At 38.4% G+C, this 22,837-nt stretch overlaps 1 protein-coding gene across 2 annotated transcripts in view; it reads right to left on the bottom strand.

Annotated features, from left to right (window-relative positions):
• Positions 1 to 22,837, bottom strand: part of Sphkap (SPHK1 interactor, AKAP domain containing) — a 127,581-nt gene that overhangs the window by 99,193 nt on the left and 5,551 nt on the right. For both annotated transcript variants that reach the window (XM_076866304.2, XM_076866305.2), the window contains exon 2: positions 15,820 to 15,919. In XM_076866304.2, coding sequence (XP_076722419.2) covers positions 15,820 to 15,919 — 100 coding nt within the window. The remainder of the gene's footprint in view (positions 1 to 15,819; positions 15,920 to 22,837) is intronic.

Here is a 22,837-nt window from a genome sequence, read left to right as displayed (position 1 = left end):
GTCCAGGCTTGGAGAGCTCGGTAAGTGAGGGCTGAATGGGCACTGGAGGCAGGCTCTCAGACCTCAGAATTTCCACTTAAGTGGTGCTGTGTTACGTGGTGATGAAATTGCAGTTTCTCATCTTTAAGTCCTACCAAATTCCTGTTTCTGTAGTCACCCATTTCTCCTCAGGGCCCTGTGATGGGTGGGCGGCAGGAGGTTTAAGGTCCAATCATGACTCACTGTTAACTATCTCTGTGGCTAAGTTGGCCCCCAGCTTCCGGCCCTTGTAAAAAAAATTGGACCAAGCTATCTGATCTGAAGGCCACTTCTGCAGCAGGAATCCTGGAATGCTTTTCTTACCCCTCTTTCATGCCTCCTGCTCTCCTTTCTCCTTATACATTATGAGCCAAATATGCAAGGAGAGTAAGAATTCAGGCTTCAGTAAACCACTTAACCTCACATGTTAAGCAATTTTAACCTGTGAAATGCTTTTGGTCTAATAGTTTGGACAAATGATTAGAAGAAGAAGAATGCTTGAAGGGAGAATAGGTGCTTGAGAACTTAATGATTTTGAAGCTTTCTGAGTACAGCCTCCCTGCTGAGGGAGCCATTTCTGAGAGGAAATGGAGAAAAACTCACCAGGATCTCCACGGTTCATTTATTTGTCTGCTATTTTTAGTTCTGGGCTTACTTATTGCAGATGAAGAGCTAATAATGAACATGCTGTGTATTTGCAAGTTTGAAATAATAGTGGCATAATTTCTCTTAACATTTCACGAGTATCTTAAATAAGTAAGGTTCTTATATTGCATGATAGTTACTTTCCCTTGGATAGAAAGAACCAAGATGAAGGAACACAGTATGGATACGATACAGAGAAGGGGAGATAGATGCTTAGTGAATTGGACACAACCCTGAACGTTGCTGATGATGTCTTAACCTTTCAAAGTAATTAGATTGGTAAAGACAGTCATTTAAGGTTGGCTACAGAGATTTGGAAACAGAACTAAATTTCTGTCTAATTCCGCCATTTACTTGGGCAAGTCACTTAACTTCCGTGGGACTTAGTTCTTGTATCTATTCCATAAGGGCAATTAAAGCCACTTCAGAACGTTGTTTCAAGAAAGAAATAAGATGCTTGCAAAGGGCTAATCTATCAGAGCAGGCAATTGATACCTGATTGTGATCACTATCAGAAGGCAGTGATCTCTTCCATCTTTACGGTTTCTTGACCTTTCCACAACGTTTGACAATTTCTCTTCTTTTAATTATTATGTTTTATATACCCTTCTTACTTTGCTCTTTCTTCTCTACTCTCCTTCTGTGGTCAACATGCAGTCAAATGTTCATTGAGCTCTTTTGACATTAGACACAAGGAATATTAAAATGAATAAAAGTGACCACTGCCTTTTTGGAAATCAAAAGAGAGGGAAAAGAAACACTCCTGGGATCTTGAAAGGAAGCAGGTATTTTGATCAACGGAAGTCTAAGTCAGATATCCCAACAGTGGAGTGGTCAGTCCTACCTGGAGGGAAAAAGCAGCAAAAGACTTTGAACTTTACCATAGTGTTAAAAGGTGGATTAGAGTTGTCTGGAGTGACTGGGGAGGCTGGGGAGGACGCGTTCCTTCCTCTTTTTGACTAGCCTTTCCTCCTTCATAGCCCTAGGTGTAAGCATTCCCTCTAGTCTGCCTTCAGTGTCTTGCTCTTTCCACTTCCCTCAGTCACTTTTCTTGGAAAATTCAGGGTCGCTTGGGGCATTAATTATGACCCAGAAGATGACTCAGCCACCTCTCTCTCTTGTGCTTTGACCTTTCTCAGAAGCGTGGCTTTTCACACTGCTCACTCTGGATCTCCTGCCATCCATCATCTTGGACTCTCTGTGTCTAAATAAAAACTTCTTTCTTCCCCAATTAAAATGCCCAGAAGAAACCTAATTTTCCTCTTTACTGTTGATGACAAAACAATATTCACACAGCTACCCTGGACTGAAACGTCTGTTCCAGCTAGAATACCTTGTCTATTGCTAGTTTTGCAGTCTGCTCTCCAAAGTTGATTTTTTTTTTCTTTCATTCATGTAGCATTGGTGATATTTTTAAGTGCATACTTCATATGGCCTAGTCTCCGAGTAATACTTTGGTGAATAATGTAAAACTGGTCCTCATATTTATGAAGCTTAAAATGTGGCAACAAAGCCAAAGGGTAAATGAAGGAGCATTGAAATTCACATTCATTTGTAAATTGTGGTAGGCATCATGAGGAAATCCACGTGATGCTGCCAGAGACGATAAAAGAGATGGAGATTGTTATGATCCACGATCCGAATGTTTGTGTCCCTCCAAGATTTATATGCTAAAATCCAGTGTCCAAGGTGTTGGTATCAAGAGGTAATAGACTGTGAGATTTCACCCCCCAAAATCAGATTAACAACCTCACAAAAGACTCAAGAGAGCCCTGGTGTCCTTCGACCACGTGAAGGACTGATGCCATCTGTGAGGAGCCGGCTCTCCCCAGACCCTGAGTCTGTTGGAGACTTGGTCTTGGATTTAGCCCCCAGGACTGTGAGAAATGAATCTCTGCTGTCTATAGATTACCAAATCTAGAGGATTGTTTATTATTATTATTATCGTTATTATTAAAACCTTAATGGACTAAGGCAGGAGTGATATATGGGCAGGGAAGTTAGGGAAGGCCAGGTCCCCAGGGAGGCCCTGACTACTCAAGTTGTAATTGTCTCTGTTGTCCCTCTACCTGCCTTACCGGTCACTTCTCAAATCCATACAGCCCACTGAAACCAGAGTAAAAAATCAGCAAGAAGATTTTGAAGGCATACCTGGCTTCAAATTCCATTTTTTCCCCATGAATTAACTTCAGCCTAAGGCAATTCACTTAACCTCTGAGACTCAGTTTTTCCATGGACAAAATGAGGCAGGGCTCTTGGATAGACCTTGGAAACAGTGACTGAACACAGTTTCTAATTGTTTTACATGTTCACAAAGAGTGTCTGCTATTATTATTAATATTGTTACTGTGGTTATAAATTCTTTTCTAAGACCTTAACATTAAGGGATTAATGAACCCATTAAGTATTAGTGAGGACCTTCTAGTCCTAGAAAACCAGAAAGAAGTACAATATTGTTGCTGTGAAATGACAATTTTGTGGACTTCATGCCAGACTGTGGCTTAACATTCAATATAGGTCTTAGTTCAGGTCCTACCTGCTAATCACATAATGAATATTTATTAATGTCCAGGGTTTAAGTTATATTGTACTTTGCTCCCTTAAGTTTTTCCCAAGCATTCTGATCAATCCTCTGGAAACATACTCTCTATGCAATAATCTAACAGTGTACCAAAGAGATCAACCACACAAATTTTATGTCACATATCGTTTTTCTTCACATCATTCCAGCTACCCCCTAAAATTTCCAACAATGTTCTTTCCCAAACATTAAAACCTAACTAAAACTGAGCCCAGTTCCAATATCAAAGATTTCTCTGCTGCTGTGAAATCTTTGTAATAGAATTTTTTTCTACTTTATCTCACTCAATTCAGATTTTGTGCATTTCCTACCATATTCTTGCTTCTGACCCACTGTTTTTTTTTGTTTATTTGCCACAAACATCTCTTTAATTTGATGTCATATAGATTTGTATATTTTTCCAATGATTATGTTTCTAAAAGAACATTTGAGTTTTTTAATCACATGATTTATTCAACATGAAGGAAATTTGATAGTCAAATCTATGCCCACAAGGATGTTTCACTGCAAGAATTTTCTAAAAAAGTAACAAAGGATTTTATTGTGGAGGAAGATTCCCATTTTCTAGTCTTATGCCATCAAAACATCTCATTTTCTGATCGGCATCACATAACACAGTGAAGCAGCCTCAGGACTTTCAAGAGAGGGGCATTTCACACCTGACGTGCTGTATTTCCTGAAGGTATGCACCGTGGCTAATGATGGAAATGCTGCTCAAAATCAACTGTGTGTCATCAGAACAAGCAGTTCCCTCTTTTCCACAAGCAGAGACGTGTCCTTTCCTCTCCCTTCCTCAAACAGGTGGATCTCAGGAAGCTAAGCTAAGTGGAGATTTTTGGAGACATGAATGCTCTCAGCAGCCCAGAGGTTGAACAGACCCTGGGGGTGGCCATTCCAGAGTAAGCACCCCAGCCATCTGTTGGCTCAAGGGGTTCAAACAGATATCATTCTAAATATGCAACTGATGTTGGAGCCACCATTGAGAGGAATCAATGTCATTTAAATGACTGTGACAACAAAAGGCAAGAGGAACTACAAGACAGAGAAGCCCCATTAAGAAATCTGTGACTTCACTCAGAGAAGGCTCTCCCGGCCTCCATTGCTGTCCCGGACTCTTTCTAGGAGACTCAATAAAATTTTTATTATAAAAATTATGAAGTGAAGGGCTCAATTGGATTTGAACAGTGAGTGGAAAAGAGGGCCAGAGGAGATGAGCCTGAGGGAGCCTGAGGGCAGGGGCTCAGAACTGTCGCGTGTGTGGTTGGCAACACCCTCCTTCAGCTAACACTTTCTTCATAGAGTGCCTCATTCCTGTAAAATGCGCCCATTGTCTGTGTGGGTGAAATTCTGTGAATTTTGGAAAGTACACATAGTTGTGTACACACCAGCCCAATCATCATCCCCCCTCCCATATCCCTCCTGTTCCTCAAATGTCAAAATGTCACATGTGGTGTCCCAAGTCCCAGCCCCTAAGGGCTTGCTCTAACTTTTATCCTTCCAGTTTTGACCTTTCCAGAATGTCATAGGTGTGGACTAAGCTTTTTGTGACTTAGAATCATGCATTCTTCAGTTTTTCATCATCGCCGGGACCCAAATAACTGACCAGAACAACTTAGAGTTGGAAATGTGCCTTTGGAGCTCACACTCTCAGAGGTTCAGTTCATTGTGGGCCAGTTCCACAGCTCTGGGCTCGACCATGAGGCCCGGCATCAAGCCAAGGGCACAGTGGAAGAAAGCTACTCAGCTCATGGCAGCCAAGAAGCAGAAAGTGAGCCAGAGATCAAGGTTCCAGGGACAAAATATAACCTCAAAGTCATGTCCCCAGTGACCTACTCCCTCCAGCCACGTGTGTGTGTGTGTGTGTGTGTACCTGTCTGTCTATATTTATCATTCACTTAGCCCATTCAATTTAGTTTGAACGGATAAATATATGGCTCTCATAATCTAATCAGTTTTCTCCTGTGTTATCACAAGAACTTTTGGGGGACATCTCATATCCCAACCATAACAAATGGTTTTAAATTAACCTATGCTATTGTGTATATGAGTAATTTGTTTTCTTATAACCAAGTGATATTCTATCATATGGATGTATACAGAGTAAAAAACAATTACTAGTTGAGGGACTTTTAGGTTACTTCTAGTTTGGAGCCAATATTTTAAAAAGTTACTATAAATATTTGTCTGCAAGTTTTGCCTGAATTTAAGTTTTATTTATTTATTTATTTTTGCTTGGATAAATACCCAGGAATGGGATTACTAAGTTATTTGGTAATTTTATAAGAAATTAGCAAATGTCTTCTAAAGTGAATTTACCAATTTCCATTTCCACCAACAAGGTATGAAACTCCAAGTGGCTTCATATCCTTGTCAGTGTTTGGTTTTAAATTTATTTTAGTCCTTCTAACAGGTACATGGTGGTATTTCATCATGGTTTATTTTCCTTTTAACTTTAACGTATCTCGTTCCTTTTACAGATACTGACTTGGTTCCATATTGGTTCAAACTATATTCAAAAGCCTCACTTAGACTTTATATTTAATGTTAATTTTGAATGCCAGGATAAGAGAAGGAGTTTGCCATCCACACCAAGGTTTGGTCCATTCTTTCATTTATTCAACAACTGCTCCTTGAGTGTCTGCTGATTTTACCAGGCACTCTTTATGCAACTGTGGAATCAGTAAACAGAACAAGAATAACAACAAAATGGAGAGAGCCTAGTTTTTATTCTCTTGGGTCAGGACAGAAACAAAAAAATCAAGTGCATAATTGATAAACATATAAGTCAAATAATGAAGGCTACCAGGAAGACATATGAAAGCAGATAAAGCGATAAGGAAAGAAAGGATGTTATCTTGAAAAACATGTCTTGGCAGGGCTTTCTAAGGATAGAACTGAGCAGAAATCTGAAGGAAGTAAGATTCCACTCACATCTCATCAGAGGAAAGAGCAGGGACCCATCCTGAGCAGAAACAGAGGTTCAAAGCACTAGTGTGCCCTGTGTTCAAGTACAAGAACGAGCCACTTACTGGTGCAGAGTAAGTGCTGGGAAATGAAGTTTCCCAGTAATGGGAAAAGAATCTTTCATCTTTCAATAAAAAGTAACCCATTGCTGAGCCAGGCCATCTATTTTATTAATACCTGGAAACACTCTAATAAGAGTCTTCAAAATTCTTTTATTATAATTTTGGAAAGTTTAGTTATTGGTTTAATTGATAATTAATTGCAGAATTAAGTTTTTATGATAACTTAAAATTCTAGTATACACAGGCAGTCACACATATCTGTTATTCTGTTTGGGTGAATATGAAGCATTCTTAAATCATACAATGAACTCTACTAAAATTTGGAAATTGTGTAATTGATTATTAGAAAAGTACTAGAAAGAAATGAAGTTTTTAAGCATTTAGAATAGGGCAATCCTTCATTATCAAGGAGGAAGACGAGTCTAAAAAGCACCATGTCAAAGGCATGCCTTGTTTGGGAAGGCTGTGCAGGAAATGATTAGCAGCAGACTTGGAATTCATCCTCTCCCCAGCATAGAAGGTGAAGAGAAGGCAGACCTTCATATAACGTCATGATTAGCAGACCTTAGACTGGCCTCCAGGTGAATTAACTGTACTCTTCTAGTCTTTATCTATTGAATGCTTTTAGCAATTTGTACCTAGTCTAAGTAAGTTTGCTCCTTGCAAATAAATATGGAATGTGTTGACTTATGGAGCATTCATCTCCAACAAATGCCACCTAAGGATATAACTAACTGAGTATAGCAGGGAAATGTTTCATGACAAAAGTGACGCTCTTCTTTGAAATTAATATTTATAAGGTCAGTGAAAGGAAAGTGGTTTTAATGTTAATAAAAACAAAATACTAGAAAAATATACATAGAGAAATGCTGGGAGCCATCAGCCAAGTAGGTATGACAATTTCCTTGCCAGCGTACCCCCATGTTTCTTTAGTGGAAGGACTTGTGGAAATAGGACATTTTGCAGCGACATTGCATGTAAGGTGACCTTGCTCAAGGACCAGGGCGGATCAGTGTTTAGGGTGTTCCTGGTTTAGCATAATAGGAGAATAGGGCGTTTAGAATAGGGCGTATCCTGCTGCCTGAGTTCCTCTTGAGTTCTTAGGGTCAGACAGTATTTTTTGGGAGACAGAAGCCCAGTGGAGGTGTGGATTTGGGCAGAGAACGTGGATTTCCCCAGAACGTGTTTGTAGACGGCCGGTGTGAGTTCGGGAATAAAGAATTGCTGTTTGAATCTACAAGCTGTGTGGAGGCTCGTGATTTGTGCCCAGCCAGAGACAGCGGCAGAGAAAAATATATGATGTGCTTCAAAGTTCATTGATTTTGGATTGTTTGTACAGGTATGCAAAGCACAGGTAGTGCAGACTTTCATTGGACAAAGGGACAGTAGATTTTATGATCATGTATCACTTGAGTTGTAATGCATGTCTTTGACCTTTGGCAATTAAAAGAAAGTGGTTGTTCTCTTTTCTCACAGTCTTCTTGGGAAGAAGCTATTGGAAACAACTCCATTTTAAGATGCATGCAGACAGACACATATTTGAAACACACACACACACACACACACACACACACACACACACACACACTTGCTTCTTAAATGCTCCCCATCAGGCAGAGGATGAGCCCTAACAGGGATCTTTCAGGGTGAGTTGCCTTCACAAAAGGCAGAAGTGAACCTGGCAAATACAGGTACACAAATGAGCAGGTTCACTCTGCTGGAGGATATTATGATGAGTGGAGGGACAGCCTACTCCAGGTAACTAAACTGGGACGATTTCCTCTTAGACACAGGCCTGAAAGGAAAGAGAAGAGGGCCCAAGGCTAGCAATAGGGGGCAGAGTGGCTAATCTTTCTGCAAATATCCAAAGACAGAAAGGAGAACTGTGAATGCCAGATTAGATATTTTAAAAGTTTAAGGCCCCCTCCCACTATACACACACACACACACACACACACACACACACATACATATATATGATTATTTTTAAAAAAGATTTAGGGTAATTACAATAATTTTTGCGGGGGAGGGAAAAGATCATTTGCCTAGTTTCAATAGTATAGCATCACCCTCAAATCCACAAAATATTCTAAGTTATTATGGGTTTTCAAAGTTCTACTTTTTAGTTAAGAAAAAAAGAAAGTGAGAAAGGAAGGAGGGAAAGAAGGAAAGAAGGAAGGGAGGAGGGGAGGGAGGGAGGGAAAAAAAGAATTGCAAGCTCCTTCTAAGAGTTGTCTCTCACAGCGGGAAGGATGCTTCAGGAACGGAGCTGTAGAGAACAGGCAGATACTCGGAATCTTCAACACTGTGTAAGTAGGTTGCTGGAGGCAAAGAGAGGTGGGCAGAGTCCACAACTCTAGATGTCTCTGCCCCCAGCAGAGGACATGAACCCTGCCAGCAGCCTGCATCATTTGCATTTTGTCTTCAGCATGACCCTGAAGCCTCCTAGATGTGGAAGTGGCTCAGGGCACACAGAAGTTTCCTAAGACGGTCAGTGAAACTGCCCCCAGAGGGAATTTTGTGGTTAGCTCTTTTGGGGCAACTGGGCTGAATCTAGACTCTTGGTCTCCTACTCCTAGTGTCTCCCAGTCCCCCTTCCCAGTGGTGTGAACAGTGCCATTGCTCACGGATACCCTGGCCTGAACAGGCACCATTCATTCTTCTGCACAGCCCTCGCTGCTGGAGTCCTGCTAAACTTGACCCAAACATAATTGTCTGGGTTCCTTTTTTCCCCTCCCATTGCGTCTATGCACATTCTACTTCTCCTCACCCTGGTGACCCCCCTGGGCCCCAATTCCCTAAGAAATTACCTCCAGAACTACCAGATTAGCTCTCTTTAAATATCACTTTTGTAAAACAAACACTTATTTCTTTAAAAAAGTTCTGTTTCTTCAATTTTGCTGCAGAATGGTGATAAAACAGGACATTTAGTTATTTGACAAAAATTTGATGGGCCAATGGGTGGTATCAGAAGCTGGGCCTGAAGATCATGGACTGTATGGGTGATCAGAGCTGATGGGAGTGTTTATACCCAGGGGGAGCACCAATGTCTCCTTCTGTAGAATACAACTCAACCATGCTAAATTTGTTTTTAATTTTCTTTTTTCTTCCTTAAGGAAACAGCTTCTACAAATGCAGAATTTTCTAACTATTTTTCATCATGTGACTATCCAGCTGTCACACACAGTGAAAGCACTTCTTAGCTTTTTGGAAATGTTGACACCTTCGTCCCTGAATAAGAATGTTTTAGAAGGATGACTTGGATTCTGAAAAATCCACACAATGTGTATGATGGAACCCATTAACTGAATTTCTTTTGTTAGTTACATGTCATTAAAAAGTTATGAGCTTGGATGAAATTTTACAGAGTAATTAAATACTGAAGGACATCTAGTCTATCATTCTCCTGATATATCTGAAACAAATTTAAGTCCGTTTAAAGGGGTCAGTCATGGCAAAGAAATGCTCTTGTAACTTCAAAGAACTAATCAGATGTCATACTAAGATCGAATTCTGCCTCTGGGAAGCTGAAATGTTTTTAGCCTGTTGCCCTTGATAAATCCAAATTTATGGTGGATTTAATTAACATGACATTAAAAAAAGAAGGCTAGTTGGGGTGTTGATTTTGCTCCAACAATCCTTTCCTTACATCAATCCTATTTATAGACTTGGTTCCACTACATTCCAAATAGCAAATCTTTAGTCTGTGAGGTAAAGCATGGATTGAAAATGTCCAGCTATTGTGGAAGAGAACACTTTCAAAGCAGAGGAAATTCTAACTGATATTCCACACATGGCACCCCATGTTTCCCTCAGTTCTTAAGTTGTATTTTAATAAGTTTGGCCCATGTATAAAGATCATTTATTTGGAATTAGCTAATATTTATTGAGAATCAGCCATATGCCAACATCTTACACAAATCTTTTTGTTTGTAAACATCATACCAACCCTAAAGAATTAGTCAGAGAAGTTTATATCCCTGTCTAAGACCACACGGTAAGTAGGATCTACTTCAGATTTAGATTCCAAGTTCACCCCTTTTTTGTGGGGGGGAGTTCCAGGGATTAAATTCCGGGGCATGTACCACTGGTCACACCCCCAGCCCTATTTTGTATTTTATTTAGAGACAGGGTCTCACTGAGTTGCTTAGCACCTAGCTGTTGCTGAGTCTGGCTTTGAACTTTCGATCCTCCTGTCTGAGCCTCCGGAGCTGCTGGGATTACAGGCTTGTGCCACCTCGCCCACTACCACCCCTTCTTAATTTTTCTTTAACACAATGTCACACTGCCTCCTTACAGACAGCAGATTTTGATTTATTATAAAGAGACTCTAAGGATCTTTCACTTAGTGTTTAACAAATTTTAAAAAATAATAGCATATACTATTTTACCACATTTAGTGAAAATCCATTTGAATCCATTTACCAATGGTGGTTCTGATTGTGTCATATGAAAAAGCAGGGCACCAGGCAGAGTCTATAAGGGATACAATTCAAAGACTACCCAGAGAGAGTGCTAGTACCCTCTCCCCACCAGTATCTCTTCTCCATTTTTCTCCAATTATTTTTTCACTTTAAATGCATTATTTCAGATAATCTCATTGCACACCTTAAAACTCACTCTGTATCTCCATGCTCATTAAATTAGAGTTGACATAGAGATTATCTCACATTCCAACTTGGATGGATTGAAAGTGTCTGCTTAGAGCTCCAAAATGAGCAGACTTCTGAGGTCATGCCAGGTTCAATTGACTGAATTAGCAAAGTCAGGTTCTAGGAGGGCCAACGATTGTATTATTAGTGACCAGGTTTTATTGGTCACCACTAGTTCAGGCTATGCAATCCCTAGAAACTCAGTATGAATGTATCTGGCGACTTTCCCAGCTTTTAAAAGAAGGTGAGAAAGGAGAGCAGAGATAATTCTGAAACCAGAGCCAGGATGACCATATAACTTATCTTGCATACCAGAGCCTGTCAGAGAGCAAAGGGACATCTATTAGTGAAATGCCAGGAAAATATGTAAATGAATATGAAAATATGTAAACCTTCACGTAACGACTAACCTCACTGTGGTTAGTCGAGTTTTCATAGCTGTGACCAAAATAAGCAACAGGAACAACGGAGAGGAGTTATTTTGGCTCACAGTTCATAAGTTCTGTTCATGGTAGACTAAATCTGTTATTCTGGGCCAGAGGTGTGGCAGAACATCATGGTGGAAGGGTGTGGTAGAGGAACGCTGTTTAGCTCCTGACTGCTGGGCAGCAGAGAGAGGAGAGGGAAGGGGTGTCAGGGAAGATGAACCCTTAGGGAACACCCTCAGTGACCTACCTCCTCCAGCAGTGCCCTACCTAGTAACCACCCAGTCAGTCCATTCTACTAGGATAGACTAATTAGGTTACAGCTCTCACAATTCAATCATCTTATCTCTGAACATTCCCACGTTAGCAAATGAGCTTTTGCAGAACACCTCATCTACGAACTATAACAGGCAGTCTCCCAATTTCAAAAACAAGTATCAAGTAGTTCATTTTTCAAATAAGTCCATCAAATTCTTTGTCCTGACACTATGGCTTTTTCATAGTTGGGGCTCCCATCGACCACATTCCCTCCTCTGCAGAGAGGAACCTAAGTAATTGTGCTTGGGTAGGACTCCCAGAACCTTAGAGATTCATTATGAAACACAGAAAAGAAATTGATTTGCAGCTTTGCAAAGGCCAATAGTCCAACTAATGCATTACCCTCTGGACCCTTGATTTAGTTCCTCTTCCAGTTAATTTAGCAATATGTTAGTTCTGATGAGAAGGCTTGATTGGGAAGGAGATGAAGCTATCACTTTAGATGAGTTTGGAAATTACCAATAAATTTCAATTTTTCACATTACTCTGAGTGAAGGGTGACTGACTGTTAAGAGTAGTGATTCCGCTGTATGACCTGCTGCTTCTGAGATATAACTGTCCTTCTTTCAGCTTCTTTTGTACAGACATGCATTACAGGTGCATTTCTGTGTATGCAGATCTTCACTTCCTCAGTCAGTGCTATTATCTTGTTAATCTGTGATTAACAAGATTAAAAATATGGACAAAGGGCTATTGAAGTTAATTTGCTGTAATATGTAGTAATAAAATAACTAATGAAGAAATGGAATCATTCGATATTCAGTGTCTTGCTACCAAGGGACTATGTTCTGGTTACCAAGAAGGACAAATCATTGGCAAGTTACTGTTTTGAAGGAGAGGTAAACAATTACAGCCCTCATGACATGTGACCCATGGCAAATTAGTACTAAATAGTCTTTTAAATGAAATTATTATGTCAGCTTCAGAGATTATTTGAAATAAAAGGAAGGTATTATGAATATTTTAAAAATTATCAGTACATAAAGGTGTAAAGATCTTCATGGCATTAATTTGTAGCAGTCCTTTATAAATTTGGTTGGATGTTCTGTTTACCCATTCAAATCCTGGCCATCCTTCAGAGCCTTAATTATAACCCACTTTCCTGCCCCTGTCTAAGGTCTCTCTTGGGCTCTTAGCTTTCAATGATTATTAATTCATACTATTTTGAGATATTACTGTAGAGTTATGTTGCATAATTATTAAGCTTATGAATTACAGTTTCACTTTTCACCAAGGAAGCCAGTATTATCTACCAAACCAGATTGTGAATTGGTCAGGTTTGGGAGCAATTTATGATCTATCCTCGTATCTTCCTTCAAGATCTAACAGGGTTTTGAATTTATGTAGGTTGAACTTTATGAAGTTGCCTAAATTGGATAATTTTTGATCTACAAAGAAAGCAATTTCTTATGGAGTAATAGTTGTTCCAGAAATAAATGTGAATAAGTGGGGTTATATTTAAAATTATAAATTCTAATTTGAAAAATAGATTGACTGTATGTGTGTACATAGAAATAGACATATGCTTATCTAATATACACTTATACATACTATAAAGTATGTATTTACAGAGTGTGTGTGTGTATATATGTAAATATGAAGTAATTTAAAACTGATGATTGAGTTTTGGTTTTCATTGAGGAGATAAGGCATTCAGCTACAAAAACTCTGTTCAGGGGCTTCTAGACATAATTTTTTTTTTCTTTTAAAAGAAACAGATATAACCACTATTATTACGGGAAAATAACTGTAATGGAGATAACATTATAAATCACTTGCTTTGTCATTATGGTGATACCTATATCCATTTTTTATATGGGATTGCACAGTTGTTGATAAGATTATTCTGTAGAATTATATTAGTATGAAGTAATCTTTCTTTCGAGTGTTTATAATAAGCTAACACTGTTCTAAACATTTCACATCTATTAACTCAATGAATTCTCTCTTCCATCCTGCAAAGTATGTGATATAATTATCTTCATTTTTAAGATGAAAAAACTAAGGCAAGAAGAGGGAAAGTCATTTGCTGAAGCTCAGACAACAGGTAATGATTTAGCTATGTTGTCAAATGCAGAGGTCTGGCTTCAATCATTTGCAATACCATACAGAATCAGTACGCTATATTGACCTTAAAAATTAGAATGAATTAAAAATCCTTTATTTTCCAAGATGCACAGCATCTGGTGAATACTTGATAATTTGAAGTTACAGAGTTGAAAAAATATACCTAAGGCTTGGAAAACTGCAGTTTTAGGTCTCTTATAAGAAACTCAAAATCATTTTGAAATAGAGTGCATCAGTTTCCAGTATTAAAAACTGGAATTGATAGCACTGACTCTTGTATAGGTAATTTATAAGAGAATAAAGAATAATAGATCATATATAACACAGATGATTAAGAGCTCTTAATTAATTAGACAGGCTTATTTATTTATTTTTGTTTGGTACAAATGAATGCATATATTATGGTTTGGATCTTAAATGGTCCCCAAAGGCCATGTGTTGGAGTCTTGGTCACAAGTCTGTGGTGCTAATGGGAGGTGGTGGAGCTCTCAGATAGTGGGGCCTAGTGGAAGGAACTTAAGTCATTACGGATGAGCTCTGGAAGGGGCCACTGGGATTCCAACCCTACCTCTATTTCCCTGTTTCTCTCTTTGTCTCTCTCTGCTTCCTGGTTACCCTGAAGTGAGAAGCCTCCTCCACCATGACTCTTGCATATTGGTGTATCTCATCAGATGCACAAAAGCAACAGAGCCAAGTGACCATGGATGGAAACCTCTGAAATTGTGAGCCAAAATAAATCTTTCCTTCTTTTAAGTTATTTATCTTAGATATTTGTTACAGCTATGGAAAGCTGACTAATACAGTCTGCAAATAGTTTTTTAATGCTACTTTTCTACTATGATCATATGTTTCCTAGTGCAGATATTTATTAATTTCTTAATACTTTAAAATAAGGAAGTTATACAAAGTCATACAAGCAGAGATGAATAAGGTTTCTTAACTGGGCATAATAATCAACAAATTGATACATACATAATATGTGTGATGGATGTACACACATATGCATGTATATAATGTATATTACATACATAAATGTAATATGCACATATATAATATATAATAATTTAGCAACAGAATTTGTCTTTATTTACATCAACAAGATTTTTAAATTAAAATATCTTTTCAATAAATGAAGTAATCTAGTGTGACTTCATTTAAGTCTGAATGAGAGGAAGCATTCTCTCCTGGGAATTAACATCAAATAGTAACAGAAATACTAGGTGGGCAATCAGGATCTTGAGTTTTTTGGATTGTTTCTGAATCTTAGTGGACTGGCTGGAAATGTGAGGTACTTAAAATAGATGATGTTTGTCATTTAAGTGACAAATTTCTGTAAGTATCTTTTAAATTTTATTTATTTATTATGTTTTCCTTAGTGCATTATGGTTATACGTAACATTGGTGTTCACTTTGACATAATCATACAAACACAGAAGATAATTTGCTGGATTGTTTGATATCTCTGAAGTTTGTATTCCAGGCAATGCAATTCTGCTTATTTATTTATTTTGTAGTTGTAGATAGACAGCATGCCTTTATTTTATTTATTTTTGTATATGATGCTAAGGATGGAACCCAGTGCCTCACACATGTGAGGCAAGTGCTCTGACACTGAGCCCCAGCCCCAGCCTACAATTCTGCTTCTTCAGTAAGATAAGCATACCCTGCTTTTAAAGAAAACATCAAAAGGAAAACAGCTATGACATTTTCATAAATACAAACTTGTGAGTTAAATACAATACATTAAGTCATTCAAACCTATGAAGACTCCTCCTGCCCCAAGGAGACCCAAGAAGCTGCTATCCATGCATAAACTGGGAAAAGGTACCTTGGGAAGAGGTAGGATGAAGGGGTATGGCAATGCAGGTTTATAATTTTCAAGTTATACTTTTGTGAATTGATTGTTTTGATCAATTCCATGAATTACATTTTTTAAGTGTCATCAGGGATTATTTGGGAAAACAAACCATGGGTCGTTTTGTTGTTTGCTTTGGTTGCTTAGACTTTAATAAAAGTACTTGAAAGGTCAAGCCCCAATGGCATTCAGGTTCAACTCCTGAGAAGGAAGTGGAGTTGGGCAAGGTTACCTTCTTACAGGCTGTGATGGAGCCACCCAGGCTGCTTCCCAGGCTGCCGCTGCCCTGCTGCGCCTCCGACACTTCATACATCAATGTTGACTCCGAGTTGCTGTTTGTGTCACAAACACAAAAGAGAACACATTCCAGTGAGTCATCTGTTTAGAAATGCAGAATGAATGAGGCATGATACGATTTATCAAAAATCATCTTTTCTGATTGCATTCAGTACTGCCAGTCCTGCTGCTGAAACTGACATTTCTTTGTTGGGCACATTTCTGGGCTAGGCTGGCGCGAATACAAAACTGTAGCCCAAGGCCTTCCACAATGCTTACACGAACACAATTGCATCTGTCCAGCTTGCAGCAGTGTTAGCAGTTTTTCTTAAGCATGCAGTTTTAAAACTCAAATAAAGTCTTTTCATGTGTCACTTCAATTTAGCTCTTCTAGTACCAACACGACAAAACAAAACAAAACAAAACAAAAATACACTCATTTAACAAAAATAAGGGTAAGATGTAATTTTCAATGGGATGCTGAATGGTACCATGAAAGGAGTGTGGACTACAGCAAACACAGCCCATCCCTTGACCATCTCTGTGGCTAGAGACTGTCCCTTGAGACTCATACTCCTTCCCCCACACCTATACTCCTTCCCTGCCACAGTCAACTTTTAGTGGGTTTGACTATGCACGATACTGCACAAAAATATCAGACTAAAATTTATTTCTACATCTTCAAGATGTGTAAAAGATTAAAATTAATAACAAATCTGTTTTTCATAACATGCCAGGAAATTGAAAATTAAGCCTCATTTTAATACAAAAAACTCTCTGAGTCATTTAAACCTTCTAATTATTTTCTTCTTTTGAAAATATCACAATTTGGAATTTAAAATGTACTGATATCTCAAGCCATATTGTTGACCACATAGAATATGTAGAATTCATTAAAATACACTTTTGCAATATAATTGAATAGTTCTATAGGTAATTTTCAACCCAAGATGTAGACTTTTTTTCCTCTTGAAATGGATCAGTTAAATAAATAGTATATTTCAACTAACATCTGTCTCTCATGTTTCCAGCTCTGAATGAGTCAGTTTTTATCACACTGTGCACCAGTGTAGTCTGTTGAAATTTCTGTTATTAAGTAGTATGAGTGACACTTTTAAAATGACTGCTGATGATGCTGTGGAACAAATCATAGAGTCAGGCAAAAATGCATAGAAGAAATGAGAAAAAAATGTATTTTGTTTAAAATTTTCATGTATTATTTTCAAGAAATTGTCACCCTGTGGACTAGAATATATCTAAAGTAGATGAACAGACTACACCCACATCATCCTTGCTAAGGTGGGTGAAAAGGAAAAGAAGAAGGAGAGGAAGAGGGAGAAAAAGCATGAGAGGGAAGAAGGAGATAATGATGGAGAGGAGGGATGGAGGAGGAAGAAGAAAAGACGAAGGGAAAGAGAGAGGATTTTGGATTCTTTTTCTGGCTCTTGAGCTCTAGCTGCTATGTACCTAGCCTTTTGAGGCTCAGTCTCTTCACTATAAATGACACATGAAAACTGAAATCTGTATTTCTTTCCTAAATCTGTAAGTCACTGGCAATATGTACTAAAGCACTGAGTTTTCAGTCCCTGTAATTTCAGGGTTCCCACAACGTGGGGTCCATGACCTTTCCAGCGGCCATTTAAGTGTGACTACACCTCAAACCCAACTGCAGATGTCCCACCAAGCAGATATCAATATCAGGTTTCAAATTGCTCACATGTGGAGGGTACGACTGCAGACTAGACTGATTTGGCGCATCATAACTAGGCTTTCGAGTCAAGGAAATAATTTATGTTCCTTCTAGGAGTCAGTCAAGCCCCATGGGCAGGAACTCAGGCAGGCAGCTCTGGCTCTTGTTGCTATTGTGTTCCCAGACACATCTGGTGAGCTAGTGGGTCACTTCTATCCAGGCCAGAGTTAGGACATTTCTGATGTCTTTTTTTTTTTTTTTTTTTTTTTAAACAGGGCTAGCAACCCTGGAGTAGGGCACAGGCAAGCTAACAAGTCATGTTTGGGAAGACTGTAGGTTGCTCATCCCTGATCCCATACAGCAGACACAGAACTTCAGCAATCTCTAACTTCTCTGGAGGGGGAATCACATTTGACCTAGGCCAAATTGGTTAGGTCCCAATTCAGTGGATAATGTAAACTTAAATGAAAGTAAAAGATCACTCTTGAAAATTACTTAGTTGCCCACTTTATGACTTTAGATGGAGCACGAGATATATTACTTGTCACACACCCAAAAGTTGAAGAACTGCTGAACTTATCTAGTAGAAGGAAGAAATGTCAGTTCTACCCACAGAATCCCCCTGTATTACCTACTGGGAGACTCTAGTTGGAAATGAAGGTGTAGATAGGAGTGTGAAAGTTCTGTTGCTTTCTGCGGGGCTCGCTCCATTTGTTCCAAATCTAGGCCTGTATAACCTCAATAGATAAATAAAACAATGTATATCCACACTTGTCTATTTGCTGTGAGAATTAAATGGGGAAGCAGAGTCACATGACAAGACTAAAATCGGTGTGTTACTTAATGACAAGCCTTCTGCAACTCCACTGCACCGGCATGGAGGGCAAAGGCATCTTCTCATTTCCAGGACTACATTAAGTGTGACTACACCTCAAACCCTGATGTTTAGTGCCCTCAAATATGTACAGAGGCTTTTATCTTAAATCATGCTATAGATGTGGAATCTCAAGAGGTGACCTTACAACCTGGCCCAATGTCTTCCACGGCCTTTGAGATGGAAATGAGCAGAGGAGCTGTCCCTGATCTCCAGAGAGGTAGAATGTTCCCTACTCTAGGATGAGGCAGAGTTGGTGGTGACAGGAAAATCATGCATTTATTAAAACGAACTCAAACTGACATTAAAAGAATGGCAATCGAGATGCAGTACAGCCCTATAACTTGCTACTAATGGGTAAAGTAGCAAATTCTTCCTTAGGACACATTCCTTTGATTTTCATAGAGTTGACAATATTTATTAAGCACATCCTTTCAGACTCCCTTCATGCTGCAACTGTTAAATGTGTTTCAGCAAGAAGGTAGGTAAAGAGGGGGAAGACGACACAAAGGCAGCATGTGAAGTAGTGACTTTAAACCAGTCTTCTATAAAACAGCCTCCCTTATTGAAAAAATGTCATATCTGAATAGAGGAAGTGCTGAGGTGCCACTGTACAGCCCCATCAATAATTCATGCAGGTGAATAAGCAGGTCACTTGCAACAGTGAAGATGGTCCATGGAACTTTCAGATTTCCCCAGAGACAGAAGTGCCCAGTAACTGGAAACTGGGTCATTTAAATATCACTACTCAAAATCAAAACTTGTCCCATGAACCAGCACCAGTGGTATTGCTTAGGAGCTCATGACTCAGGTCATTCCTCAAGACTACTGAATCAGAATGTGCATTTTTTATATTAAACTCAGGTGATTTATATGGCCACTAAAGTTTGAGAGTCACTTATATGACACATTGAATTAAATGCACATTCTTATTTGCTCTTGGGCCTTTATTCAAGTTGTTAGTTCTTTTAGGGACATTGTTCCTCCTCCTCCACCTTCCTCTTTGATAATTTCTGCTCTATCCTTTGGGTCTCAGATAATGACTTTTGGTGCCTCTTTCCTCCCCAGTCCCTGTCAAGGTGACCTCTGCTCCTCTTCAATGTACCACCAAAGCCCTGTGCACATGCAAATACATCCACACTCCACCTCTTTCCAGCCCTCCCCAACCCAAGAAATGAGACAGGTGCTGTCCTTGTGTGTTTCAGCAGCAGCCAGAGCCACATGTCCTGCTATAGCATCTGTCAAAAAGCACAAAGATTTGTAGTATTTGTCTCTCCCTTTAGGCTATAAATTTTAGAAGCACAGGGATGCTTTAGGACCTAGGATGGTGTTGTGCAGTGATAGATAATCAAAAAACATCTATTAAGGTTTTTATTTCTCTATCTTTCTGAGCATCCTGCTTAACCTCAAAAGATCAGGCACAAACAAGTGTCTGAATCCAACGCTTAATTTGCTGCAGTGGTGACAGATGGTGAGATAAGCTGCGTCTGAGATGATAATTTAAAGAATTTCCCAGGATAGTTCTAATGAAAAAGGATCCTGCTGTTATTATTGCTAAAATGTCAAGTAAACACAGGGTGAAGTTAAACAATTTTAATAGATTCTTAAAGACAACCTTCACTCTTATCTTCTCACCCTTAAAGAGTGCTTCTGGTGAAATGTAGTGATTATCTTCCACTTGATTGTCTCAATCCTATCAAGGGTATCTCACTTGAGCTTCATACCAAATCTCTTAATCTCTACATTGGAAAAAATAAAAACGCAGATCTATCTATCAGAAGACATCTTGAACAAGGAATTGAGATATCTCATTAAAATCAATTTCATAATATACTACAAATAAGAACTTAGAGAATTTTAAAATATGCCTTTGCACAATTCAGGATGAAATCTTGCTCCAGGGAACGTCTTTATTTTACCCTCATCCAAAGGGATTTACCTGTTAGGTGGAGATCAGGGGCTTCGGTTCATCTTTCAAAGACTGATTTGTTTTAAAATTCTCATGATGTGTTAGTATCTCCTGTCTTCATGGACTGCCCAGGCTGGGACAGACTCCTGCCTAGACCAAGTTGTAGTTGAGCACCTGTTAGTTCTCTTCTCAGTTACTCCTGCAATTTGGTCTGCTGAGCCCATTCATCAGTGAATCCTGCTAAGTCAGTTAGCAGCTTCCTCATCCCCTGCCCTAGGTAGTTTATCCTTAGCAAGAATCTGTTAAGCCCAAATTCCCCCTCCTTACTATCTCCTTTTAGTGATTTTTTTAAATCTGCTGACCCTCTCAGTCTGCCTGTGGGCTGTAAAGCCCACTTGCCCATGTTCTGTGGAGTAGAGCTTAGTTCTACACTGATGTCTGTCTCTCTGTCATAGCAGCTTGCATGAAATCTGTCTTGTCATTGTTAACAAGATCTGGAGCAAAATTTTGAGTTTTACACCGTGTACTTTTCTGATTTCAAATATCTCCCAGGCAAGAAGTTTATATGTCCTTTACTTTTAATTTTTATTCTTTTGCTTCCTTATTCAGACTTTCCTTTTCTTGGTCAGAGATGACCTATCATTCATGCAAATTAAATTTGTTACCAACTTATTACTGGTTGAAAGACTTACAAAGTCTGTATTAATTTTGTAGGATTTTAGTAAATGTATCAGGGAGAACAACTAGTCAAACCTTGAAAGTATTTAGAAACCATCATTATATACCCTGATTAAATATTCAAAGGTGGCTGAGTAACTGTAGAATAATTACAGACTTTTGCTCTCTTACACCAGCAAAATAAAAATAACAATAATAGCAATGATACGAAGTGGCCAGCCTTTTATTTTCTCAAATAAAGCTTTAAAAAGCAAATGACAACAAAACACATTGCTCTGTCTGCTTTTACCATTAAGCTTCAAAGAAAGAACATTGAAACAATATAACAAAATTATGTATATAATCTATTAATGATGGATATTCCTTTATAAGAAAAGATAGTTGACAAAATTGCTATCAGTTCTGTCCTCAGATCAGTAATAAAGTTGTTGTAGACCTAAGATTGTGAAATGTTTTTAAATGACAATAAAAATATAAACAGTTCATTCACCATTAGTCATAAAGACAGAAGTCATTCTTAGCAGAACACATGATCTCAAATCAGCTATACTATAATTCAACCTACTAAAAAAAGATGCAAAACAAAGTCATAATAGTGCATTGTTACTTCATTTGGGATATGGTTTGTAAACACCAACAGCTGGTATATTTCTTATTTGGTATATTTCCTATTTTCGACACTAGTTATGCTGAAATTTTTTTATACGAAAATGATCTTGAATATTGTTTAATTAAAGCTTTTTTATTAGGCAACTCTAAATCTATCAGATATAGCCAGTGAAATGTGAAACCACATCTTAAACAGATACTATGGAAATAACTAGATTATAATAGAAAAAAAAAAATTCAAGTAGTAAACTCCCTAATTTAAGAAAAAGGCTGCACTTTCGAACATAAATGTTATTGGTGATTGTGTACATAATATAACATTCATTACACAATTTTATCTATGTCAGATACTGTGCATATATTGCAATATACTCATGCATTGCCTCTAGAAAGGAGGGGATGGCAGATGATGTTCTGGTGGGTAAAATCACTACTACATAGATTATTAACCTTTATCTTAGAAAGCTGTCCTACATTCTTAGTCTTCACCAAGATCCCCCAAAGTAATTTTGATGCTATATCCACTTGTTCAGAAAAAAGATTAAGCCAGAGAACATGATGGCTTAGCTGTTTGTTCTTCCTTTTGTTAATGAGGACTATAGGGAAATTTTTCAAAACACGTGTCCTATTCATGGCTAGTGTAAAAGTATTATTTTAATGTAAGATAGCAAATACACATAATTGTGGCTCACTTAATTTTGCATGAATATGTATTAATATGTGAATATCATTAGATGCTTTCTACAGAAATATGTATCCCTAAAGTTCTTTATTTTTAAAAAGTTGCAGTGGTATATTTTTTTTGTGGTCAAAACATATTGTGTTTGTCACTGCATTCAGCTGAATCAGACTTTAGTTCAGATACACTTAGAATAAGTGTTAGAGTTACCCTCATCTCCCTTCTGTTTTTGTTCTTCTACCAACCCATGTGGGCAGGTGGCTCACTCTGTGATATAATTATCCACATCATTTCCAATAGTGCTTATCATCATTTTGTGCATCTTCACACTGTATGGTATGGTTTACCTACTCATTAATTATGCAAACTTTATAGATGAGAAGTAGTCATGAGGTTAACAAATAATCCAAGGTTAGACTACAGCCAAATTAACAGATTGGATCTCCTGCTCACACTACACCATGTTATTTTCCTCTGTGACCTCCAGTATTCCTTCTAATTCTTTGCTTCTATAACCACACCATCTAAATGAGTT

Source organism: Callospermophilus lateralis, chromosome 9 (genome assembly GCF_048772815.1).
Source record: "Callospermophilus lateralis isolate mCalLat2 chromosome 9, mCalLat2.hap1, whole genome shotgun sequence".
Lineage (NCBI taxonomy): Eukaryota > Metazoa > Chordata > Mammalia > Rodentia > Sciuridae > Callospermophilus > Callospermophilus lateralis.
The sequence above is the reverse complement of the archived record's forward strand: the minus strand, read 5'-3'. Positions and strand labels throughout refer to the sequence as shown.